This window comes from Ornithodoros turicata, chromosome 1 (genome assembly GCF_037126465.1).
Source record: "Ornithodoros turicata isolate Travis chromosome 1, ASM3712646v1, whole genome shotgun sequence".
Lineage (NCBI taxonomy): Eukaryota > Metazoa > Arthropoda > Arachnida > Ixodida > Argasidae > Ornithodoros > Ornithodoros turicata.
The window spans coordinates 202,499,988-202,522,303 of record NC_088201.1 but is presented as its reverse complement, the minus strand read 5'-3'; the positions used below and the strand labels follow the sequence as shown (position 1 = coordinate 202,522,303).

Genomic DNA, 22,316 nt, shown 5'->3' with positions numbered 1-22,316 from the left:
AAATCGGAAGGGGAGGTCTGGGTTCCACGAATGGGCACTTGTTGGCTGCCACCTATCGAAAGAAAAGTAGGACCGAAGGTCGCGTCCCTTTCAGGGACCAACGCAATCCCTCAAGACCGTGGGTTTCGGGCGCGACCTTGTTCACCCCTAGCTTCGAGCGTATCTCCCTCAACCAAATTGGAAATTCTTCACGAAGGGCGAAAGAGCGATATTCCGAGGGTTTTTACCCAAAGTCAAGCAAATTGGTGTTAAAACACGTTTTACGTAGGCACAGGGAAATACATATTGTTTTCCTTGCGACTGAAATTGTGTAAGAGTATTGAGGGTTCGACTACTGCACGGGCTCGGGCTTACCCAAAAACCAGAGCCCAGCCCGCGGGCCAGGCCGGGTAAAGCTTTATTATAAGACCAGGCCTAGGTCGGTCTCGAGCCTATTGCTACCCCTCTGTTAGATAACCAATTTTACAGCCTCACACACTGGGCCGGGCCAGCTATCTAATACATTTCTTCGGCCCGGAAACTTGGGATCCTTCAGGCTTGGGCCTGTCCCGGGCTAGGTATGCAGCCGTCGTACCGAGCCCGCGCGGGTAAATAGAGGGAAGGCCGGGCTCGGGCCGGGTCTAAAAATGCGGCCCGTGCAGTGTTCTGTTGGGGCTTTATAGCATCGAATAGGTAAATTGTCTAGGCTACACATCTTTACGGTACTTTTAATACCACAGAATCGGCGTATTTACTAATTTACGTCTATCCGACACTCCGTATACAGGTCTATATTATATGTCATCCATGATAATTGTTATATTGCGGAACGGTTAGTGTCCGACGACTTCTGTATGATGTCTCTGATGTCGAGCACAACATCGCTGATGCCATAGCTCGAGAGGGTGGTCGTCTCGGATCCATATATTTCCCCCAACTTGCTGAGCACCGGCTCGAGACTGTTGCGACTCATATGAACGGGGCTGTGACGAGAGCTTCCTTCTTCTGCTCTTCTTCTGTGCGATTTTCTTCCAAGCGGAAGAGGGGCTATCCTGCGTCAAAATGTATGCACAATAAATGGCGCCTGAAACAATTGATGAAACGTAGCAGTCTATGGGGCAACTGAACGCGGGGGAACGTATAAACAACGCAAGCCTCACGACGCCCTCTTGTGTCCTTCAATATTGAATGATAGCAGTTGAAGAGGAGGCACCAGCAATGGCAGTTTCTGCAACTGCCGCTATTGAATGGACTTTTTCCGAGTAAACGTACGCGCATGCGCAGCCAGCTGCAGGCGGCTACCATGTTAGTTGGGGGGAGATAATGGGCTTCCTGGCTACGTTTTGGGGGCGAAACTTGATCACGCCTTGATTACTCTAAAATGCGCGTTCACCCTTTCAATTTTTTTCTTGCAATCTTCCGTTGCTGTACTTTTCCACGCGACGTGCCAGTTTCGTATAAGCGTCACCATTATTACTGTGTGTGTGTGGAAGGGTGGGACATGACGTTCGACATTTTGCCGCTAGGGGCGATGTGAACATGGAAATGGTATAGATCCATAACTTAAAAACCCGAGACCTCGTCTGTGTTGTCGTTTTTTTTTTGTCCCCTAGTCTCGGGTTTTTAAGTTAGGGATCTATACCACCAGCTCGCTTGCTACCTCTCTATCCTCTCGTTATGGAAATGGTATGTTGCGTATATACTAGCTCCTTTTGTGTAGGGTGGAGTCACCCTTTGCAGAAGCGAACGCGGCAAAGCCGCCATGTTCACTCCCACGCTTGCCATGTATGAATGCTGTGCACCGATCTCACCCACTTTTTCAAACCTCCTCTCCTACGTATTTACTCAGCTCCAAAATGTAGTGTATAGCTATGCGTTAACTACACTTTTGTGAGACGCTGCGCCAAGAAAACATGAATAATCATCAACATCATCACTTTTGTGAGCGCATCGCGAGCTGTGCGTGGGAGTCAAGATGGTGGAAATTTGTAGCAGACGACGCTGTTCCAGATAGCATCGAGCCACCCTAGGAAATGGGCGATTAAATTTTGCAACTGGGCGTCCTAAGGCAAGTTTTCTGCAAGGGCCACTACCTGGTCATGATCATGACTAAGCTATAAGTACAACTCGGATGGCGTGCCGTTCTTGTTTCATTCTGATGATGATGCCCGAACATGCATGGAAACGTCAGATTACATTTTGTTTCATTGTTGCGTTAAACCAGTGTTTTTCCTCGTCATGTTTTGTGTGCGTCCTTCTATGCTTAATGGACTTTTTTCACAATGGCCTATACGCATGCGTATGACCTTGAGGCGCCGGAGAGGATTATCTCCATCTTCACGAGATGGCGCACTATGGGGACGACAGAAGTGGGGACCAGTGTGGGGAGACCGCACGAATGGCGCGACCTTGTTGCACCCACTCCGGACCTGTTTTGGCCCTTTGTGCTATCCACGTGGATTTGTTTTGACGCGCGCCGAGCATGGTTCGTTGGAGAGCCGCTAGGGTACGACGCGTATCTGAAAAAGGTCCATTGCCTCTTCAACTTCTACGTTTACCCGAGAAAGATGCCGCGAGCGTGTCTGTCTGTGTGAATGAAGAAGTGACTGGCAACAATGTGACAGAAAATGTGTTGAGGGTAAATGCGCGTGTTCCCTTGTTTCCTGGCGTGACGTGGTGCGCTGAAGAGAATGCAGCCAGCAGAGTGTATACCGGAGGATGCGAGTGCCATCATTATGTTCAAGTGTTTGAATTTACTCGCGACTTTTTCTGGTTAAATGTTTTCCACAAAATCGTAGTTTCGTATGAAAGGGAGGCTAAGTCCCATTACGAATAGTAGTCGACGAGAAAGAACCAGCAGTGGGTTACGAATACTGCGATTTCCGGACAGAGAAGTTATACCAGCATCAACAACGAGAGCTGGCCGAGCCAGACCAGAATTAGTTAAGATACAGACGTACGTAAGCCACAAACGCCCAGAAATTAAGGGATTCAAACAACTCAAGGAAAAGGGCTGCCGACGCCAGCAGCCGGACCCGGATATTCTGAGCTCCGGTCGTATGTGTGGTGTACTTATTGAGGCCACTACCTACTCACTAGAGACCTGGACAAATGGCAATCACCTGTGCGAGAGCCTGGTCATGGGTTAGTTACGCTAGTGGCCGCTGCAAGCGCCACATAACATTATTGGGGAGAGGAAATGACATGTCCCCTACTATCATCATTGCCACCCTCGCTCGTCTGCTACCAGGCTGTTGCTAAGCACGCGCTTACCCTCTCCCGTATCTCTTCGTCCTTGTCAAGACAGGCCACCATACCTTGCCGGCAGTTTCGCACGTGGTAACGAATCGTGCTAGCTAGCGCCAAATCCCATAGCGAAGTGGCGATTGCCAGAACTACTATCTCGGTGCTGGGGGCTTTGCGGATGTCCAGGTCTCTAGTATAGCAGTAGATCATGTTTGAGGCACTCTATCTCAAGGGAAACGGCGTGCTGGTGCGATGTAGCGGTTAGCATATCTGACCGGAGATTAGAAGACCCAGCTTCGATTCCTGGCGTCAGCACCTCTTTCCCCTTAGTTCTTTGTATTCGTTATACCAGAATTTATGGCCAAAAGCTCACTCCTGATCATCCTTACTCATGCTCAATACAGCGACTGAGCTGTAGACTTGCCACAGGGGCAGTCTTAACCACCGTTCCAAGAATATATCACGGCTATCGTGAACCATGGTTTGTTGTTGCCACACGGGAGTTCGTGATATGCTAGCATTGATCTCGTGATTGTAACACAACCGCCAGGCATATTTTCATTACGTTGTGTACCATGAAAAGAAAATGTCATTTTTGATTCTTAAATACTTAATTCACTACTTACTTAAATTAAATACTTAAATTAAATTCTTAATTAAAAAGCTTAACTATCACTAAGTACACGGTACGCGCATGGTTATTTGCGCGAAATGTCATTACACGCGTATATTGACGTCACGTGAATGTGGCGGTTACTGGGTTCGACCCCCAATGCCCCCAAAACTCACTCGAACATATTGAATTTCTTGACAGCCTCCGGTAACCTGGCGGCCTTCGTTTCCGGAACGCAGGTGACGAGGATGCCAGCGACCAGACAGCAAACAGCGTAAAGGACCGGTGGTCCGCCACTCTGCAGGGTCCACTATACGGGAAGAGAAGAACACATCAATTACGTTATAGACGCACGCAAACACAACCACTCCAGCGTGCAGCTACAATGTGTGTAATGAAACTCATATTGACTCTTCTCGTAGCGATAAGAAGGACATTACCAGATGTTGCGCGAGAGTAGCGCAGATCATTCCACTCCTGCTGCAGACAAAACCGCAACAGACAGCGATGGTTCTCACAGCTGTGGGGTTCACTTCGGCAATAACGAGCACCACCACAGTCTGTGCAACAGTTATGCCTAGCAGTTCCAGGATGTCTGTCAGAACTGTTGGAACGGCGCTTCCTTCATCTGCAATGAAAGGCAAAAGATGTTTGTAGCAGACGACGCGCCGCTCCGTGACGCAGGCGAAGCCAACACCTGTGTCACGCCCCTCTCGCGCTCCTGGTGCCTGCGAGCCCCTTTCATTCTTTCCTGGTAGTTGGTGGTAAACGGCCATAGTATTAAAGCGGTCTTGTCCTTCCTGCCTGGTCTGTCTATCAACTACATTTGTGACCCGGACAACACCCGACATGTACCGACCGCCAGCAAACCCCGCCGTTAACGTACCCGACGCCTTTCCGCCTGCGGCCTCACCGTCCAGCGCGGCCACGCCCACCTCTGCAGCCGTGCAGCATTTCGCCGTTCGGCTTCTCCCTTTTTGGCCCCAGCACCCAACTGTCATAGTTTTTGCAGGCGGAGTGCCAATTTGAGCTCTCGCACATCATCACTCAGCTCACCAAATTCCGCCACGTTGTCAGCGTTCTTCCGCAAGACATTGCCGCCCAGGTAGTCGATATCCTGTCTGCTCCTGCAGCGAACGCTCCCTTCGATGCCCTGAAGACTGCAATCCTGGAGCGCACTACAGCATCGGAGCGTAAGCGCCTCCAACAGCTTCTGACTGCCGAAGAGCTTGGTGATCGCCGCCCGAGTCAACTCCTCCGCGACATGCAAAATCTCCTTGCCGATCGCGCGGCGACTTTTCCCACCCTCTTAAAGGAGCTCTTCCTGAGAACGTGCAAATGATTTTGGCCACGGCAACCACCCTCCCTCTGCAAGACCTGGCCGCTCACGCGGACAAGATAATGGAGGTCTCCCCTCCGCAAGTCGCTGCAATGCCTGCTGTCGCCTCCTTCTCCCACGCAGTTGCGTCTGGACCAGCCACTTGCACCGCCATTACTGACACCCATCCTTCGAACCTCACGTGTGCTGTGGCGCAGCTCCAAGCCGATTTCGCCCGTCTTTCGACCCTGGTAGTTTCCTCACTCGCCCACAACGACCCTCGGCGGCAAGGATCAAGATCCCCACGGCGTCGTTACAACAGTCGTCCCCGTTCTCCCACACCTACGCCACAACAGGCGTCCCGTCTCTGCCATTACCATCGCCGTTTTGGCTCCAACGCCCAGCACTGCATTCTTCCTTGCTCCTGGGCGGAAAACTCCGGCGGAGACTCCACTCCACCGGGACACCGAGGCTCCACCGGCGGAGACTCCAACGCCACCTTCGCCTGCTTTTCCAGCGCCTGGCTGACCACGGCATCGTCGTGAACGTGGCAATGTGTGAATTCGGTGTCGCCTCCACTGAGTTCTTAGGCCACCGAGTCACTTCTGAAGGCATTGCCCCCCTGGAAGGCAAGGTAGAGGCCATAAGCAACTTCCCCCGTCCTGAGCCCTTCACACAACTGCGCCGCTTTCTCGGTGTCTGTACTGCGCAGAGACCCTACGTCCTCTTGAAGAATTGCTCGCCGGCGGGAATCTAACACGTCTCCTTTACCGTGGACCCTGACAACCGAGGCCGCCTTCAGCAAGATCAAAGGCGACCTCGCACAGTCGACGCTACTGTATCACCCGCAACATGATTCCACAACAGTACTCATGGTCGACGCGTCTAATGGCGCCGTCGGGGCAGTCTTCCAACAGCAGATCTACGGCAATTGGCGGCCCACGGCTTTCTTCTCCAAAGCCCTCCAACCTCCAGAGAGAAACTACAGCACTTTTGGCAGTGAACTGCTGTCTGCCTACCTTGCCGTACGGCATTTCCGGCATTTCTTGGAAGGCCGTCGGTTTTCCATCCTTTCCGACCACAAGCCCTTGACGCATGCCTTCCGTCCCGCCAGCAGTCGGTACTCCCCCCGAGAAATCCGCCATCTCTCCTACATCGCGGAGTTTTCCACAGACATCCAGCACATTCGTGGGGTGGAGAACTCTCCGGCCGACGCATTGAGCAGGCTTGCGCACCTGAACGCCATCGACCCACAACTCTCCCCTGAGCTCATCGCCCAGGCCCAGACCTCCGATGACGAGCTCACCCGCTTGCGCGCTTCCAACACCACCTCTCTGAACGTTACCGACGTCGCCATTCCCGACTCTGCGCTGACGCTGTGTTGCGATACGTCCGGGGCCCAGCCCAGGCCTTTCGTTCCAGCCGATCTTCGCCGAGCGGTCTTCAATTCCCTGCACGACCTTGCGCATCCCGGCGTTCGCGGCGTCCCAGCACATGATCAGCGCACGTTATGTTTGGCCCTCGATACATGCCGACGTTCGGGCTTGGGTCCGCGCCGGCCTGTCAACGATCAAAGGTGTACCGCCACACGATCGCCCCCCATGGCCAGTTCGCTCTTCCCAACACTCGCTTCGACGTGGTGCATCTGGACATTGTGGGCCCCTTGCCTCCGTCATCCGGTTTTCGGTACATACTGACAGCGATCGACCGGTTCACCCGTTGGCCCGAGGCGGTGCCAATGCCCGACATGACTGCCGAAATTGTCGCCGCTACCTTCCTCTCAGCATGGATCTCCAGATTCAGCGTTCCGTCTCAGGTCACTACTGACCGTGGCAGACAGTTTGAAAGTGCCCTCTTCTCATCCTTCACCAACTAGCTCGGAACTGCCCGAGTGCGGGCGACATCATACCATCCTGCATCCAACGGCATTGTCGAGCGCATGCACCGTCATTTAAAAGCTGCACTCATTGCTCACAAAGATCGTACGATCATGGCTTGCAAGACCCACAGAATTTGCTCGTAGACATTCCCTGTTCCTTTCGGGGCATTTTTAATTGACAAGTCTGAACAAGATGCCGTTACCTTAACACAGACACGAAAGGAACTGGATTAATCCGTAACATCTTTCGATGATTTATGGGCGAAATAAACCGTACTCTCGCTGTCCAGACGAATGTCGGCCCAGTTTGACCGAGGACGCTTACTATCCCCCGTGTCACCCTCTCCTTCCTGCTGTCATACCTCCATATCTCTCCACATCTCTCTCCATCTCTCAAAAAGTCGATAATGCGGAGCGCTCTCCCTCGGTTGTGTGTTGGCACCGAGCTCGCGGGAGATCGTGCGACCTGGGCAGACTTCACGGGGGAACTGTGCCCGGGGGAACTGTGCATTTGCCTTACAGCGACTGGAGATCGAACACCCTGGGAAAACGCCCAGACGGCACGGCCGGCGCCGGAGCGCTCTCTAATTGGCCTCCGTGAACGATTTGTCCAATCATCGTGCGGGAGGACCAGTCATAGGCCTCTCGGGCTTCTTGGGAAGCAGAGGGAGGAGGAAAGCCGTACACTGCTATTTCTCTCGGTTGCCGTTTTCAGTAAAAAGAACGAGCAGAAAAGGAAAAAAGCGCGCGGAAATGGCCTCGAAAAAAATTCGGATTTGGAGGTCACTTTAGTGGCATCCGCGGAAATACGCTCTTCAGGGAAACAAATGAAGCAACTATTGTTGTTTCGCGTACTTAAAGGGACTGTCGCATCCGTCGAGGTTTGATTCCGAAACTAGAGTGCCGTCCTATTCCTCGGTTATCACCGATAATAGATCTGTTTCACAATGACCTATGCGCATACGCATGTCCTTGAGGCGCCAGTGATGATTGTCTCCGTCGTTACTGCATGGCGCACTATGGATACAACAGAAGCGGGGTACGGTGAGGAGACCGCAGACCGCACAAACGGCACGAGCTCGTCGGTCCAATTCCAGAGAGGGTTTGGTCCTTTGTGCTACCCCAGTGAATTTGTTTTTGACGCACGCCGAGCATGGTTCGCTATAGAGCCGCTAGGGTACGATACGTGTGTGAAAAAGGTCCATGACGCCGAAAATTCGACGCGACTTTGTACAGTTTTTTTTTTTTTTAGTTTGAGTTGAGTTGAGTTGCGTTCAACTCAATTAGCTAAGTTGAGTGTTATTAGTCGAGTTAGTTGAGTTGAGTGAATTAGTTCTTTTTCTGCGCAATTTGATGTAATGCACGGCAAGAGTCGACTACAGATGTTGAGAGTATGCCAGAATTCCCTCTCTGGAAATCAGGGAACACGTCACTCGGACAAGACGAATCGGTGAACGCCCTTCGGCGCTGGCAGTGCCCTCTCAGGGAGCGGGCAGAGGGTACTTGGTGACCGACCAACGTGAGAGGAAGAACGGCGTCTGCAGGTCGCGTACAGTCTGACATCAGCTTGTGGAATGTTGCATCTGGTAAGCGTGGGACGTCTTCGTACAGCCAGGAGCGTGTGTTCCACGTAGCATGGTCGCGTCAGAGCTCGCAACGGTAAGAGAAGGTCGACGTATTTACCGGGGGCTTTTCATTTGGTATATTGTAGTGGGTACGCAAAGCAGAGCAGCTCGGAGACAATCGCCTGCGCTGCGCTCCCATTCGTGTGCCTGGCTTACGTCATCATGATTCTACTATCGCTGCGGCTTCCTTAGCTACAGAGGGACTCAAGTAGACTGTGAAACTAGGGGCGGATCCAGGACTTTTCTGAGAGGGGGGTCCAGCCTTAGCCAGCATGGTAGATACAGGATTTAGGTCAACTAGACACTGTGTGAAAACAGAAATTGAGGACACTCCTAGGTCCGCCCCTGTGTGGAACCATGTCGGAACATTACTGAGTCGGTCTCATGCACACGTTTCCGGATGAGATAGTCCTTTGAAGGGCTGAAGAGAGTGTTTCTGCCACAAAAATAGCCTCCAAATCTGCCGTTTTGCGGGTACCATTTCCACGTGCTATACGGGCTGGAACCTTGTTTCTGAATCCGTTAATCAGCACGCACAAGGGAGCGTATGTTATCACTGGGACGAGGTTCTGTATTTCGTAATTAAAAAGTTTCGTTAGTGAAAACCGAAACAGGCCGCACAGAAAGGTTGCATGTACAGCCATAAGGAGAGCCACTTACCCAGCAACATAAACATACGGGGCGTTTTTAGCATTCACAGAATTTTCGACTCATTTGCGAAATTCGGGGATCGATATTTTAATACCCCTGTCACACGGCGCTTTCAATGCGGATTGAACCCGATCCGCATCGAGTTTCTCAAGAGCGTTTGTGCGCGATGGTGCTACACGATCCAACTCTATCGAAAGGTTGAGTTGTCGACAGGCGGCGCTAACAGCCAGTACGCTGTGATTGACAAATATGTTCCTAAAAAGTAGACAATAACCGCATCCGCTCCCGCATTGTGCTGCTTACTAAGCCCTTACGGGGAGCGCGGTGTCGAGAGTGGTAGAGATTACACAAATTAGCAACCGCAGTCGCCCCTCATACCTAGACTGAAACAATAACCGTGAAATTCCATGGGCTTGTATAGGAACATTTGCAAATTAATGTAATGTTTTGTTTGCAACCAGAAATTCACTGACTTCGAAGATGCTAATGGCGGTCTTCAAGCTGTCTTGAGAATCTCAATCTGTTAGCAGAGGGCGTTATATCTGTTAGAAGAGAGCGACAACTACTGTGGGCGTGCGTACACTATCGTGGATAGCAATCTGCTTTGCTTTTTTGCGGACTAAACGCGCAAAAGACCGAACTCCCAATGCATTTTATGATAATTTGATAACCGTCCTTTCAACAATTATGTATCATGCACTTCCCAAGCAGCACAATGTACTGAAAGTCGAGTGCAATAGGGGTGGACGGTGTGTGTCTTATCAATGTTCTTTAGCTTCAGGAGTCTGTTCAAGGCCTTCCAACTACCCGTCCACCCCTATTGCACTCGACTTTCACTACATTGTGCTGCTTCGGTTGGTATGTACCAAATGTAAAGTGCGATTAAACGTTCCAAACGCTTCTATGCTTGGGGCCGCAGTACCCCTGCACTTTGTAACTTGTGGAACTCGGCTGCATACTCCTATAGTGCGGGTGTGCGGCGGGTAGTTCCAAGACTTGTGCGGGTGCGGTGCGAGCCGAGAAGGGTTCGCGCAAACCTCGAATCACGGACGCGAACAAGCAACGTACAAAGCGCAACCTCCCCCCCCCCCCCCCCCCACACACACATCAGCTTTCGGGCGTGTCCTCTGAATTTGTAGAAGACGATCGCTCAGCGTTTCTGTTTGTTGCTTTTTCGCCTATGAAAGCCTATGAAAACCTAAGCCTATGAAACCCACCGCCTCGAAAGAAGACGTCCAGCGAACAGGAGAACGCGGTCACTAACATGGCACAGGTCAGGGTGCGTGTCCGTCCCAAGTATTCCATTCCACAGTACGTCAACATCGCAATAGGTAGGAAGGTGAGGACAGTCACCAGCATGGTCGTGCTGGGATTCATCACCACATAGACGTGGATGCCGTAGTACGTAAGTGAAACGGTGAACCTTGGAAGAATAATGAGAACAAATTACTACATCGCGGACTATCTGTGACCGTTCATGATGGAATATGATGAGCAGCACGTTGGAGTTTGTCCAGGACCGTTACGAACATTGTCGTACGAGGTGTGTTTTTAAATGAGTTAGCATTAGCGTCCTCGCTACGAAAGAATCGCGGCGTGGTCTGTCTGTAGCCACTGCGCGGCGCGCATGCGCGGTGAGTGGAGAAGGAAGGAAAGAGAGGACGCGTGGAGAGCGCGACGCGGCGCGTCGGCATTGCAGTGCAGCTGTGGTGGTCGACAGGTTCAGATGTCTCTGCGTGGGCACACCATGGGTTATGAAACCGGTGCAGAGGAGCGGCGGCGAAAGAAAGCTGAGGCTGCGAGACGGCGCCGCCAAGCTGAAACGAAGGAAGCCCGAGAGGCTCGTATGGCTGCGGATACTGTCTTGCGTTAGCTTTGTGTAGGGTTGTGTGAAGGTTTGTGTAACGTTTGTGAATGGACGTTGAAGGGTTGTGTAGCGTTGTGAGGGGGAGTTCCTGAAGGGTTTTCAAGCTTTAATGTTGATGCATTTCCGTTGGACCCACCAATGAACCGACCATGATTTTCATTACAGATCACATTCACAGAGGGGCTTCCATAAGGGAGAGTGAAACAAAAACACACAGTGGACGAAGGAGAGGAGCTAAATCACTTAATCACAATCAAGGGCTCCCGGGAATAACTGAAATAACAGAATGGGGAACAGTTTTTGTTGAAATCCATTCTAATCTGCAAAAATCCAAAACAAGAACGCGTATCCTATTATGCCATCGCGACATTTTTTATGCAAATGTGGCGACACCGAAACCATCAAGACAGCACTCGTTCGACCTCAGAGGGTGACGTGCTTTGGGACGATGGAGATGACTGGAGCAGGTACTACTGTGTTGGGCAGAGGAACCGCTATGCATCCCTGATAGGCTGGCGACGGCGAATGTCATTGGCTCCTGAGGCGCGCGTCTTCGTTTTCGGCTTATTTGCATATTGCAAAATTTGCCGAAGGATATTTCAACGCACCTGCTTGTTCGTTCTTTTTTCGTTTTTTTAATCGAATGGCTTTTAACGATGGTTGTCCTCCATTCTGCTGTCTCACTTTTGCACGAAAGCCTCTCACATAAAATCTCACATAATTTCAACGTTTTCTATTATTTCGCTTTTGGTATTTAAAACAGCGAATTTTTCAGGCCACCATCGGTGGTGGCGCCGACCACCGCTGACAGGTGGCGGCAGAAAGCAGGAAGTGACGTTTAATCGTACATGCTTTCCCGTTCCCCGGTGACCGGCTGCGTTTCTACAAGCTCTCCGTCTCTGTTACCGTCGTCCCACTTCCTTTCTCACTACGAAAACGGGTAAGGAGGTGAGGATCTGACAGGGACGGACGAGCTTGCACAGTCCGTGATCTTCAGAGTGCAATAGCTCCGTAAAGCGGGATAGCATAGCGTCTTCGTGTGCATAAATCAATACACAATCAATAAATCAATACTTGCAACGTGATTTCTTCGAAGCTATGGAAATGGTTTCACAACCCCTTTAATGGCTCAGCGTGTAGGATTGTGAGTATATGCTTCATCCTGGGCGGCTGTGACCAGCTGAATGTGTGGAGACATTTCGTATGCCAAATGATGTCTGCGGTCTACCTGATGTATGACCATTGTCGCCACACCGATTAAAAAATAGCGCTCCATCGACATTCGCAGAATGATTCGAGTAGAAAGCAAACCACTTACCAAGAGTAGAAAAGAATTACGTTTGCGCGTCTTAAACTTGGAGCAAGAAGAACGCTCAGTAATTCCACTCTCAACATTTCGGAGTACTTCTCTTCTTCCTGTAATTGCACATCCATATTTACTGTATGCTCACCGTGAACGTTTCTGACAGTCCTCTCGACTCCTCGATGACCCACATTCTGCACTATATCCTTACTATATCATGAGGTGCACTGTTATTGTGCGTTCCATAACACAGCACGAAAGAGACACCCGTTTCTCACCTTTTCAAGTTCAAGACGAATGCTCCGCCAGAGCTCCATAGTATGTTCGGGCTTAGTTCCGTTAATCCTGCCAATAGTGAGAACAACTTCTTCGGCTTTGCTCAGATTCCAGCGGGATATTAGCCACCGTGGAGATTCTTGGATCCATCTATTGCATAGACGGAACGGTTTATGAAGGAGCTGTGCATTTTGAGGCCCAACCGCATGCCGCGTTTTTCGAGCGGCACGCAACGCTGTTGTGAGAAACGCCTACATCTAGCCGCATGCGGCATTTCCACGACGGCGATTAGACGGCGTCCCAAGCGAGCGTTCCCGTATTGCCTCGACGAAAGAAACTCCTCACGACCTGATAAGCACTATTATTATAAGTGGAAACGTCATACACACAAGTGCTTTTGACCGACGACATATTATAACCAACAAGATACTGCACCAGTGCGTACCATTCGCGCAGAGCCATTTCTTGCAAGTGTCGTCCTGCTATTGAACTTCACAATGTACCCAAACACGTACAGTTCCGCTTGACGTCTTCATCCATCTGTTGCACACTTTCCCTTTGTGTTTTGTATGCCTAAACTACGGACGCTTACACATGAATTTTCTGTGTAACGCGATCCACCAGGGCAATTCCGGGAGCCGCCATCTATGTATATGGGTACGCCAATAGTAGACCGATCGGATGTTAACGTGATCCTACTCTGATTGGGAAAGCGTGGGTTACACTTCCGCCCCTTGCGATCGAGATCTGTCCGTCGCGAACGTCAAGGACGGCGTCCCGTCTCTATTGTTCTCCACCGCCTGGCTTTGCTGCAGTCGCGAAACGCAGCCGTGCGCCGCTGAGAAAACGCCTCACGCAGCTGGGCCTTTATGGTATCTTGGACGGTATCGTCAAAAAGGTATCGATTTAGGGCAAAACATGTTTGATTGTTGACTCACGGAAATCCTAGGACGAGCGTCGTTGTCGGCACCATCAGCAACAGTTGGAAGAGGCGCCAGCCAACATTCAAACTCTGGGCTACTCGGACACAGGCTGTACCCGCAGCGTAACCTCCCGCTATGACGACGCCGTACAACCCTCGGTTCGACACTGCCACCACTTCGATAACTGCACGTAGTGAAAGTATCATAATGTCATAATGAACACTGGTCGGGACGCCCTCATTTACGCCCTGAAAGAGGTTGACATTGTTTCTTGCTGACTCAGTCGCTGGATTGGGGAAGTTGTTGTTACTGTGTTCAAAGACAAGTAAGAGGAACCATACACAGGGCGTCGCACGTAAATTGAGTTGCGCATCAGGAGAAATGACGGCTATATTATACGAGAATTAAACAGCAGGAAATATGTTGACAGATGTCCCGGGCAGTATTTTATTCAAAACGAGGCTCCGAATGGCTTCGAAGTGTCACCTGGCAGCGCGCGCGACAACAGGGCACTGAAGCGCGCCGTCAGGTGACGCTCGCAACCATCTTGTCCAGGACTAACTGCTTTGAGTATACATAGTGTTACTTGGTAGTCACTTACAAACATAGGTTTAGATTAGCATAGTAAAGGCATCATGTGGCCTCACTTGGGCTCTCATGGGCTGCGTTCCCACTCCTCCCCTTTAAATCGGGCTTTTTTGTAGCAACATTGTGCCGGTCGTCTAGGCCTGTTCTTCAAGATATTGGTACCGCTGCAAAGCTACAATTGTGGGCTAGGGTGGTACAGCGCTCGTTTCGCGATCGGTAGCATGGTTACGATGTTATAAAGCCGAAAACAAAACCTGGGTATGAGTGCAGTTTGTAGAAAGATTAGATGAAAACGAGGAAAGCTGAACTCTGTGGTTTGTTGAATCGTGCTCTATCATGATATGAGAAAGGAGGTGCCGAGTAACATTTTGGTATAGAAGTGGCAGGTGGACGAGAAATACCAGAATGGAAACTTACGTAGCACATAGAGAGGGAGTGCGAGGGCACTCACTGCACTTGCAACGAAGAAGCGAAGCACAATATAGAACGCGATGTTTGTAGCGTTGCCGATGGAGATGCAAAACACAATGACCGCTATGCAACTCACCATGGCCACTGGCTTCCGGCCGATACTGAAAACGTGAGAAATATGCACTTGACGATTATTATAGGTGGTAATGCGAAATTTGAGTGCAACTGTTAAGCTTGAGATCCGGACACATAGTCCTTTCTTCGGGTAGCACTCCTATCCCAATTCGTTAAGTAACTGCCGCGATTTTGCGGCCGCACGATTCCAGTCGCAAATTTGGTGCCCGGCTGACCAAACTGCAACCAGATGCGTTCCACCTTCCTAAACGTGCCCTCCTTCTCGCGCCCTCTTCACTGTGCCCGAACGCTTCCCCGATGGTTTCCTCCTCAGGCTCTCCCTTACTTTCATCCTTTCCTTCGTTCCTCGTTCGCTCTGCCGGTTACGACACCGACGCTCCTCAGCGCTTTAAATGTAACAACTTTATTTAAATGATGAGTGGGAAGTTACATGGAAAGGGCTTATCGGGCAAACGAATGCAGCCTCCCTGCGTACCCCACGTTATATCAAGGTCCCCTGGTTGGACTTTCCCTGCTTAAATATCCTTCGCAAACTGGCAACGTAATAATTAGAAGTCATTTTTTATAATTCAAAGAGAAATCACGTGCTATCGGAGTGAAAAGATTGGTCAACTTCGCACCTAGAGAGAAATGAAAAATCTATTCTGAAGGTAGATATTTTGTTCTACCAGAAAAGGACCTCTCCAGGTGATGATGTCCAATGCACATCTATAGCCAAATATTCCCAGCACGAGTTGACAAGAGCAGCGGACCTGACAAGGCTGCAGAACGTTCTTCTGCGAATGTCTACTGGCAGAATTGCCGTGCCAATTTTCATGAAGTGTGTCGGTAACGACAGGTTATTTGTGTACCTACCTGTCCGATAGAATGCCAGAAATAATGAAGCCCACAATGGTTCCAAGCAGGTAGACGACAGTGGTGGCTGGAACGAACCACGCTCTGTCGCATACCAAGTTCCACTGTCAAAGAAAAATAAAAACAAAATTTGGTGTCTGCTCCTGTACGGACAAGAAAAACACGTTCCTCTAGAGCAGGAATTGCCAAGTTCACTCACGATCTCTCGTCGTTTCTATCCGTACGTGTTAGTTTACACGATGAAAAGTAGCTGCTCTGAGGCTGAAACACACTAACAAACACAGAAACAATAGGAGCTTCAACTGTGCTTAAGAACATGAGCAATTGAAATGCAGTAGTCGTCGAGAAAGCTAGAGAGCTGCGAGAGTCCATTCACACACCTCACGAGTGGCCAGTCGCGTGTGCTAACCACTACGCTATGCTGGCCTCCACTTTCCATAGAAATCATTAGGAAAGAAGCCAGAAGGAAAGGTTCAGTACAGAAGATAGCACTTAGAACAGACGACCACTGAGAAGATGTAGACGGGGCGAGCGCTTGTCCCGTCAACATTTTCTCATTGGTCGTCTGTTCTTAGCGCTATCTTCTGTACTGCAATGCACCAACTAGTCCATCAACGTATACTGCTTGGAAAGATGCAGGAATGGGGGACAACAAAAGACTTAAACACAGGCGATACCTCCTGCCAGAGTCGAAGTCTGACAGCCGCCATGATCGATATACGGTGGATGCGGCCACGGCCTTTGAACGTGTGAACGCCTGTCCGCTTCGCTGTTCCTGCTGTCCAATCCAATCCAATTAGTGTTTCTTCTTTGTGTATAAATCGTGAAAGTTGAAATACTGCTTGCCTCTTAACATTTTCAGTTACCGCCTGGTAAGTCTAAAAAAAAAAAGAATCCAGGCCACAGTCTCGATCAAAGAATGCCAGTTGGTGACAACAGCACTGGGTGCGTCTCTTCAGCTACTATTGCATGGAAGTAGTGCGCGTCCTCGTCCTAGTTTTCATTCCCTCACCTATAGACCTTTCTAGCCTACCCTCGAACCGTGTTTTTGTACCCTCGGCAACAGGTGGTTTTCATTTTCTTCCGGGCTGCTACCCCGTGGTTGCTGCCGTGTTTGGGAGCGGTCGTGGCTTTAAACTCTGCAGTTTTCGACTACGTACAGTGCGGAGTGTAGTACGCAATCAAAACTGTCCGCAACGCGCATAACCTTCTCCCTGGAAAGCAGCGGGTGGCAGCCCAGTGACTGATGGATAGCGCTAAAAAAGGACAAGATGGCGGAAATCATGTTTTTAGGAAAAGCTTCGTCTATATATTTAACGATATATATATCGATACAGAAGCTCGTATCAACATTTCGAGGTAAGGCTACAGCAAGAAAAGGCGCTCTTTTTTAGAGATGGGACGAATCCAGAAATTTCCGAATCCGAATCCAAAGAAGGTTCTGTGAATCCACGAATCTTACGAACTTAAAAAAAAACACAAAAAAACTCTACTGAAAAGTGTTTTGAAGCAGAATTTGATATTTTTGTTTAGTGAAAAACAAATACTTCACTTTCACTTTCAGAAGGTAACAGACACGTATACCTCTCCTTAAATGTAGTTTATTCAACATGTTTATCGACTACAGGAAATACATGAACTCTCGAGCCTTAATTCTGTCCATAAAACTAAGAAACAATCAAAAGCAAAACCATGTAATGTAAACAACCAAATGCAATACCAAGAAAACACCCCCCGGTCAATCAAGCTTTCAGCGGACGGTCGCTGGATTCGAAAGATTCGATTTGCCGTTTTGGGCATGGGATTCGAGGATTCAAGGAGGAGGATGAGTGTCGTTGGGAGGAACCCGAGAGGTCTGCCTGCCTGATTAGGCGGCATGTTTCTCGGGAAGGGAAAGGTTGTGGAAAGGAGGAGAGAAAAGGATGATGTGGAAGACCTAGCGGAATCCGCTCGGGGAGGAGGATAGCTGCATCCATGGGCCGACTTCAGGGGAACTGTGCCGGCATACGCCTATTACACATCTGAGGGAAACCCAGGAAAAACCCCAGACGGCACAGCCGGCCCGCGGATTCGAACCGCGGACCTCCCAGACTCCAAGCGCACGCGTTACCGCTGCGCCACCGGAGCTGGTCGAGGATTCAAGGATTCAAGGATATAAGGATTCAGTTGGCCCAACATTCCTACGTCTTTTTCTTTCAATTGCCATTGGATACGTGAGTACTCGAGCTGAATACACTAAAGAAAAAACTTGGATGGCCGAAAATTGCAACAATTTCTCGTCGTGGTATGAAAGATGGTGTTATCTTGATGCCAACACAAAAGGAACTGGATCCCATTCGTTGCGTCCTTTGTGGTTTATGAGCGAAAGAAAGCGCAATTTATGCTTTCTCTTACCCTCTCCTTCTCAGGAAGGCCGACAATGTGGAAGGGCCCTCATTGGACTCCTCACACAGAATTCGTCCAATCATCGCGGCACATCGATTGAGGAGTCCAATGGAATCTCTCCCCGCATTGTAAAGAAGATGGAAAGCGTAAATTGCGCTTTCTTTACCCCATAAATCGACTTCCTTTTGCGTTGGCATTAAGGTAATGCCTGCTTTCATACCGCGAGAAATGACTGCAATTTTAAATTTAATCCCATAAAAAGTGCGAGAACCAAGAAGTATACTCAAAGCAGTACCTATTTGAGCACTTGGTACTTAGTTGTGAGTGAGGCCAGCTATGATACGCACTTTCAATACAGAACTTCACCGCATAGCACGCTCCTAGCCAACCACCATCCCGAATGTCATCGTTCTCTCCCCGGATTTGCTGGAAACGGGAGGCGTACGCCATTTATGTGACAATTATATGAACGGCATTAAGTGTCACAAAAATGCGTTCGCCCCTATATTCAACGAATCGCTGGAAACAAAGATATCATTAGAGATTATGATTAGCTAGCAGCGTGCTATGCGGTGAAGTTCATTTTTAACAGTGTGGCATAGTAGTAGTAGTAGTAGTAGTAGTAGATGAGGCATTTAAACGAAGGACGAACACAACATCCATAGGCGTACTTCAACTGAATAATTGCACTTGAAAAAAATGGCACAAGCAATGGGATTTGAACGCACCCTCCGCTCTTGGGTCAGAGACCCTACCAAGCTACATGCTAGCACGGTGATCTTTTGTTTATGTATCGTCATATGGTAAGATCTAGAGCACTGTCGATCCTACGCTCACCTCTTCCACGATGGTTCCAAAATGGCGGGAGCTTTCGTACAGCCATTCCGTACAAGACACGACGGAGCTGTTGTCCGACCCGTTGAACATCTGGCATTGGCTGTACGTGCCGTCCTCGTCAACGGGGATGCTCATGTTCTTCCAGTCCTCTTCACTGACTTGAATGCCGTCAGGGGGAGCGCACCAATGGTTCACATCAGGAGAGGCGACCAGAGGCATCATGTTGTTTGCCGCCATTACGAATGCTGCTAGACTTCCATAGAGTAATGTCATCCGCTGGTAGATGCCGTCCTTGGTTACGAAGCCAACTTCACGAGAAGTTGACGGAGAAAGCGGAGATAGTTCCTTCGTAAGAGGCACCATTCTCTCCGGTGGTGGTGCTGAACGGGGTTCGACTTCTGCAGAGCGGAAGAGTTATCGACATTCAAACACAGACACACAAGTAACTGTCAGTACTGAGTGTTACTATATCGAGACGGTAGAAAAGTAGAAAATCGAGCGAACTCTGACTAAACGTTAAGGACGAACACAGACACAATTTCGAACAGAGAGTGTCCTACTTCTGGGTACCTTCCGGTTAGTAGCGTAGCCAGAAGAACACTCTAGGAGTGGTACTACGGGAACTTTACAAGTAGGAGAGGATTTCCCCCTGGTTCTCCCTCTCTCATATGCACTGCCAGGGGTACGGTACCATCTCTGACCGGCAATCAGAGTGTGTGGATTCGAATCCCACTCCAGTACTTTTCCTTGAACTGTCATGATTCAACATGGGGACGATTTGAGGGGTTTGAACTCCCACCACCACCACCCTGGCTACGCCGCTGCCTTCAGTCGTCTTATAGAGCCCGCGAACCATTGAACGCGTCATCCCTAAGCCTTAATATTGAGATGCGTTTGGTAAATAGTAGGTCAGTAGGTCAGTGCTAAATGTCTGCACCACGGGCTTCTAGAGATCACTAAGGGCGTAGCCGCCAGAACACATCATGACCTGAGTGACCTGAAAGAAGTCCTTGAGAGTTCCGATGCCGGAAGAACAGCGCATGAGGTCTCAATTCCGCATCGCGCCGTTTATTGCTTAACTGCAAACACATGGTTCAGCACAAGATGCCTTTTTCACTATCTGCTTGTATTTTGCGTAGAAAATCATGCACCCGAAACACGAAGCGCTACAAAAGTACATTTTTTGGGGCGCTACAAAAGTAGATTTTGAACTGGGCCCGCGCTGAATGCAATACGGCATATACAGGGTGTGTGCAGAAAAACATGACCCGCATTTTTACATGTAACTCGTTGTCTACTTAGCCGAGGAACTTCCGGTGGCGCACGACGGCGCATTTATGCGTGCGAAATCTGTAGAAAAATTGTGGAAGCCATACCCAGCTTAAAAAATAAAGGGAACAACGAAAACGTCGGCTTCCGTGCATCAGAATAGGGCAACATGGTGGACAATAGGGTGTATGTGAAAGGGCAACGTGGTGCACGTAGGAGAGTTGTGTTCAAGTACCGCTAGGGGAGCTATCGGTGCATAAATCGAAACGATGTCCCACATGGATGCTCATCGGCAGTACCCCTAGCGGTGCCTGCACATAACTCTCATGAGACGGAAATGCACTACCATGCACTGTCGTGACCGCCCTATTCTAATGCATGGACGCCCATGTTTTCGCGCTCTGTTTATTTTTTTACACTGAGTATGGCTCCCAGGATTTTTTTGTAGCTTTCGCACGCATAAATACGCCGTCGTGCGCCACCGGAAGTTCCTCGGCTAAGTAGACAGCGAGTTACATGTAAAAATGCGGGTCATGTTTTTCTGCACACACCCTGTATTTATAATAGGACTCCCTGTAAGCCATTCTACAATGACATATCAGATATTTGGAAATCTCTTCGTGAACCCTTTAAGACGAGTGCTACAACAGGATTTGTGCTGTTTCTTACCACGGCTGATGCTGAAGCAGGGTGTTACCAGAAGAGACGCAAGGACAGTCCACCTTGCACGACGAATAAGCCAAGGGACCTGCACACGTAACACGAGGAGACCACTTACTTCTTCTTCGCACTTTCGCGAACAGCGATGTCTTCTTCCTCATCAATCACACTTAGCATGATCATCTAGCGTGAACCGATTGTCAGGAACCCACAAATCACCCACGGCCACCCACGGGTGGGTGAGTGAGTGAGTTGCACTTAATCCCTTTTATTTCAGGGCGGACTGCCTTGCAACAGAGTCACAGGTGCGGCATAATGACGTATAATATAAAGTGGTATAAAGTAATAAAGTGCATAAAGTGCGGTAAATATAAAATAAAATTAAGGTGTTCTGTCGTTTTTCGATTGCTTGAGTTCAGGTTCAGATTAGCTTAATCCCTTTAGAAACAGGGCAGATGTCCGAAAAAAAGGGTACGGATAGCATAAGCGAAGATTCAGACAAATTGTCTAGAAAACTGCGGAAAATAACAGGTGAAAGGGGATAACACATCCGGGGTGTCACTAGTAGGGTCAGGTGGGGCAAGATCGTGTTTTTCAAAAACTAGCCATAAGCACATTATCAGGGGACTAAAGCTTCCGAGCCTATAAATGCAGAACGGGCGTAGCCGCGGTCTAAAATAAATGCGGAACAAGAAATTCAAAAGTGTAAATTGTATCATCTTGCCCCAATACTCTGTGGACAAGACAAGACATCGCGTGGGGCAAGATGAGACACGCCGTGGTTATGAACAATACAAAGTAGTTTTTGCAATCCAAGCAGGCAAAGTAAATCACGTGGGCCCCTATACAAGCCCCTTAAGCCCACCGCCCATATGATATGCAATAAAATCACACAGAACCGGGTCCTACTTTGCTCCACGGTCCATTGCAAACAAGGCACCGCCACCCGGCATCGGGAACTTGGCGCCCCCATCGCCCGGCAGCAGCCGCAGTAGCCGCCTCCTGCACTCACGGTTGGGTCGCCGCAGGAGGGAGACTCCCACGTATAGCCGTGCGTGGCTGTCCCGTGTCTGGGGAAAGGGGGATCCTGGTGGTTGAGTGAACCTGGAGGTTGTTTTGGACCCTTCGGGGATAGTCGTCTTCATAAAGTTGTTTCTGCCAGGCTGAGAATTGGGCGCACGCATTTGACCCACAGTCATCTCCTCCGCAATGACAAGGCTCCGCGTTGCATGAGATGCGACGAGACGAAATCAGTCCTTCCTTCACATGCTCATTACATGTCCATCATACGACACACACCGACTTCACCATTTTCACGAATTGCACACATACCATACACCTCTACATCCCTCCCTTTTGCTGGGGGATGAGGCTGTTTTACCGTTTCAACACGTTTTTAACTTCTTTCAAGACATTGGTATTTTACCTGCATTGTAGTTTTAGTTATTTGATTTTATGTCCTTTGGTACTCTAACTGTAAACTTTTGTTTCACTAA

The 22,316-nt window shown here is 49.5% G+C and overlaps 1 protein-coding gene across 1 annotated transcript; it reads right to left on the bottom strand.

Annotated features, from left to right (window-relative positions):
- Positions 1-122: 122 nt before the first annotated feature.
- Positions 123-20,928, bottom strand: LOC135378956 (solute carrier family 22 member 3-like). The gene is made up of 11 exons (XM_064612144.1): positions 20,830-20,928; positions 18,892-19,289; positions 15,670-15,773; positions 14,686-14,840; positions 13,696-13,864; positions 12,760-12,907; positions 12,497-12,594; positions 10,529-10,734; positions 4,279-4,466; positions 4,015-4,148; positions 123-1,031 (listed from the first exon to the last, which is right to left on the bottom strand). Exons 2-11 carry the CDS (start codon positions 19,252-19,254, stop codon positions 797-799), a joined length of 1,800 nt encoding a protein of 599 aa, XP_064468214.1. The 5' UTR covers positions 19,255-19,289; positions 20,830-20,928; the 3' UTR covers positions 123-796.
- Positions 20,929-22,316: the final 1,388 nt, after the last annotated feature.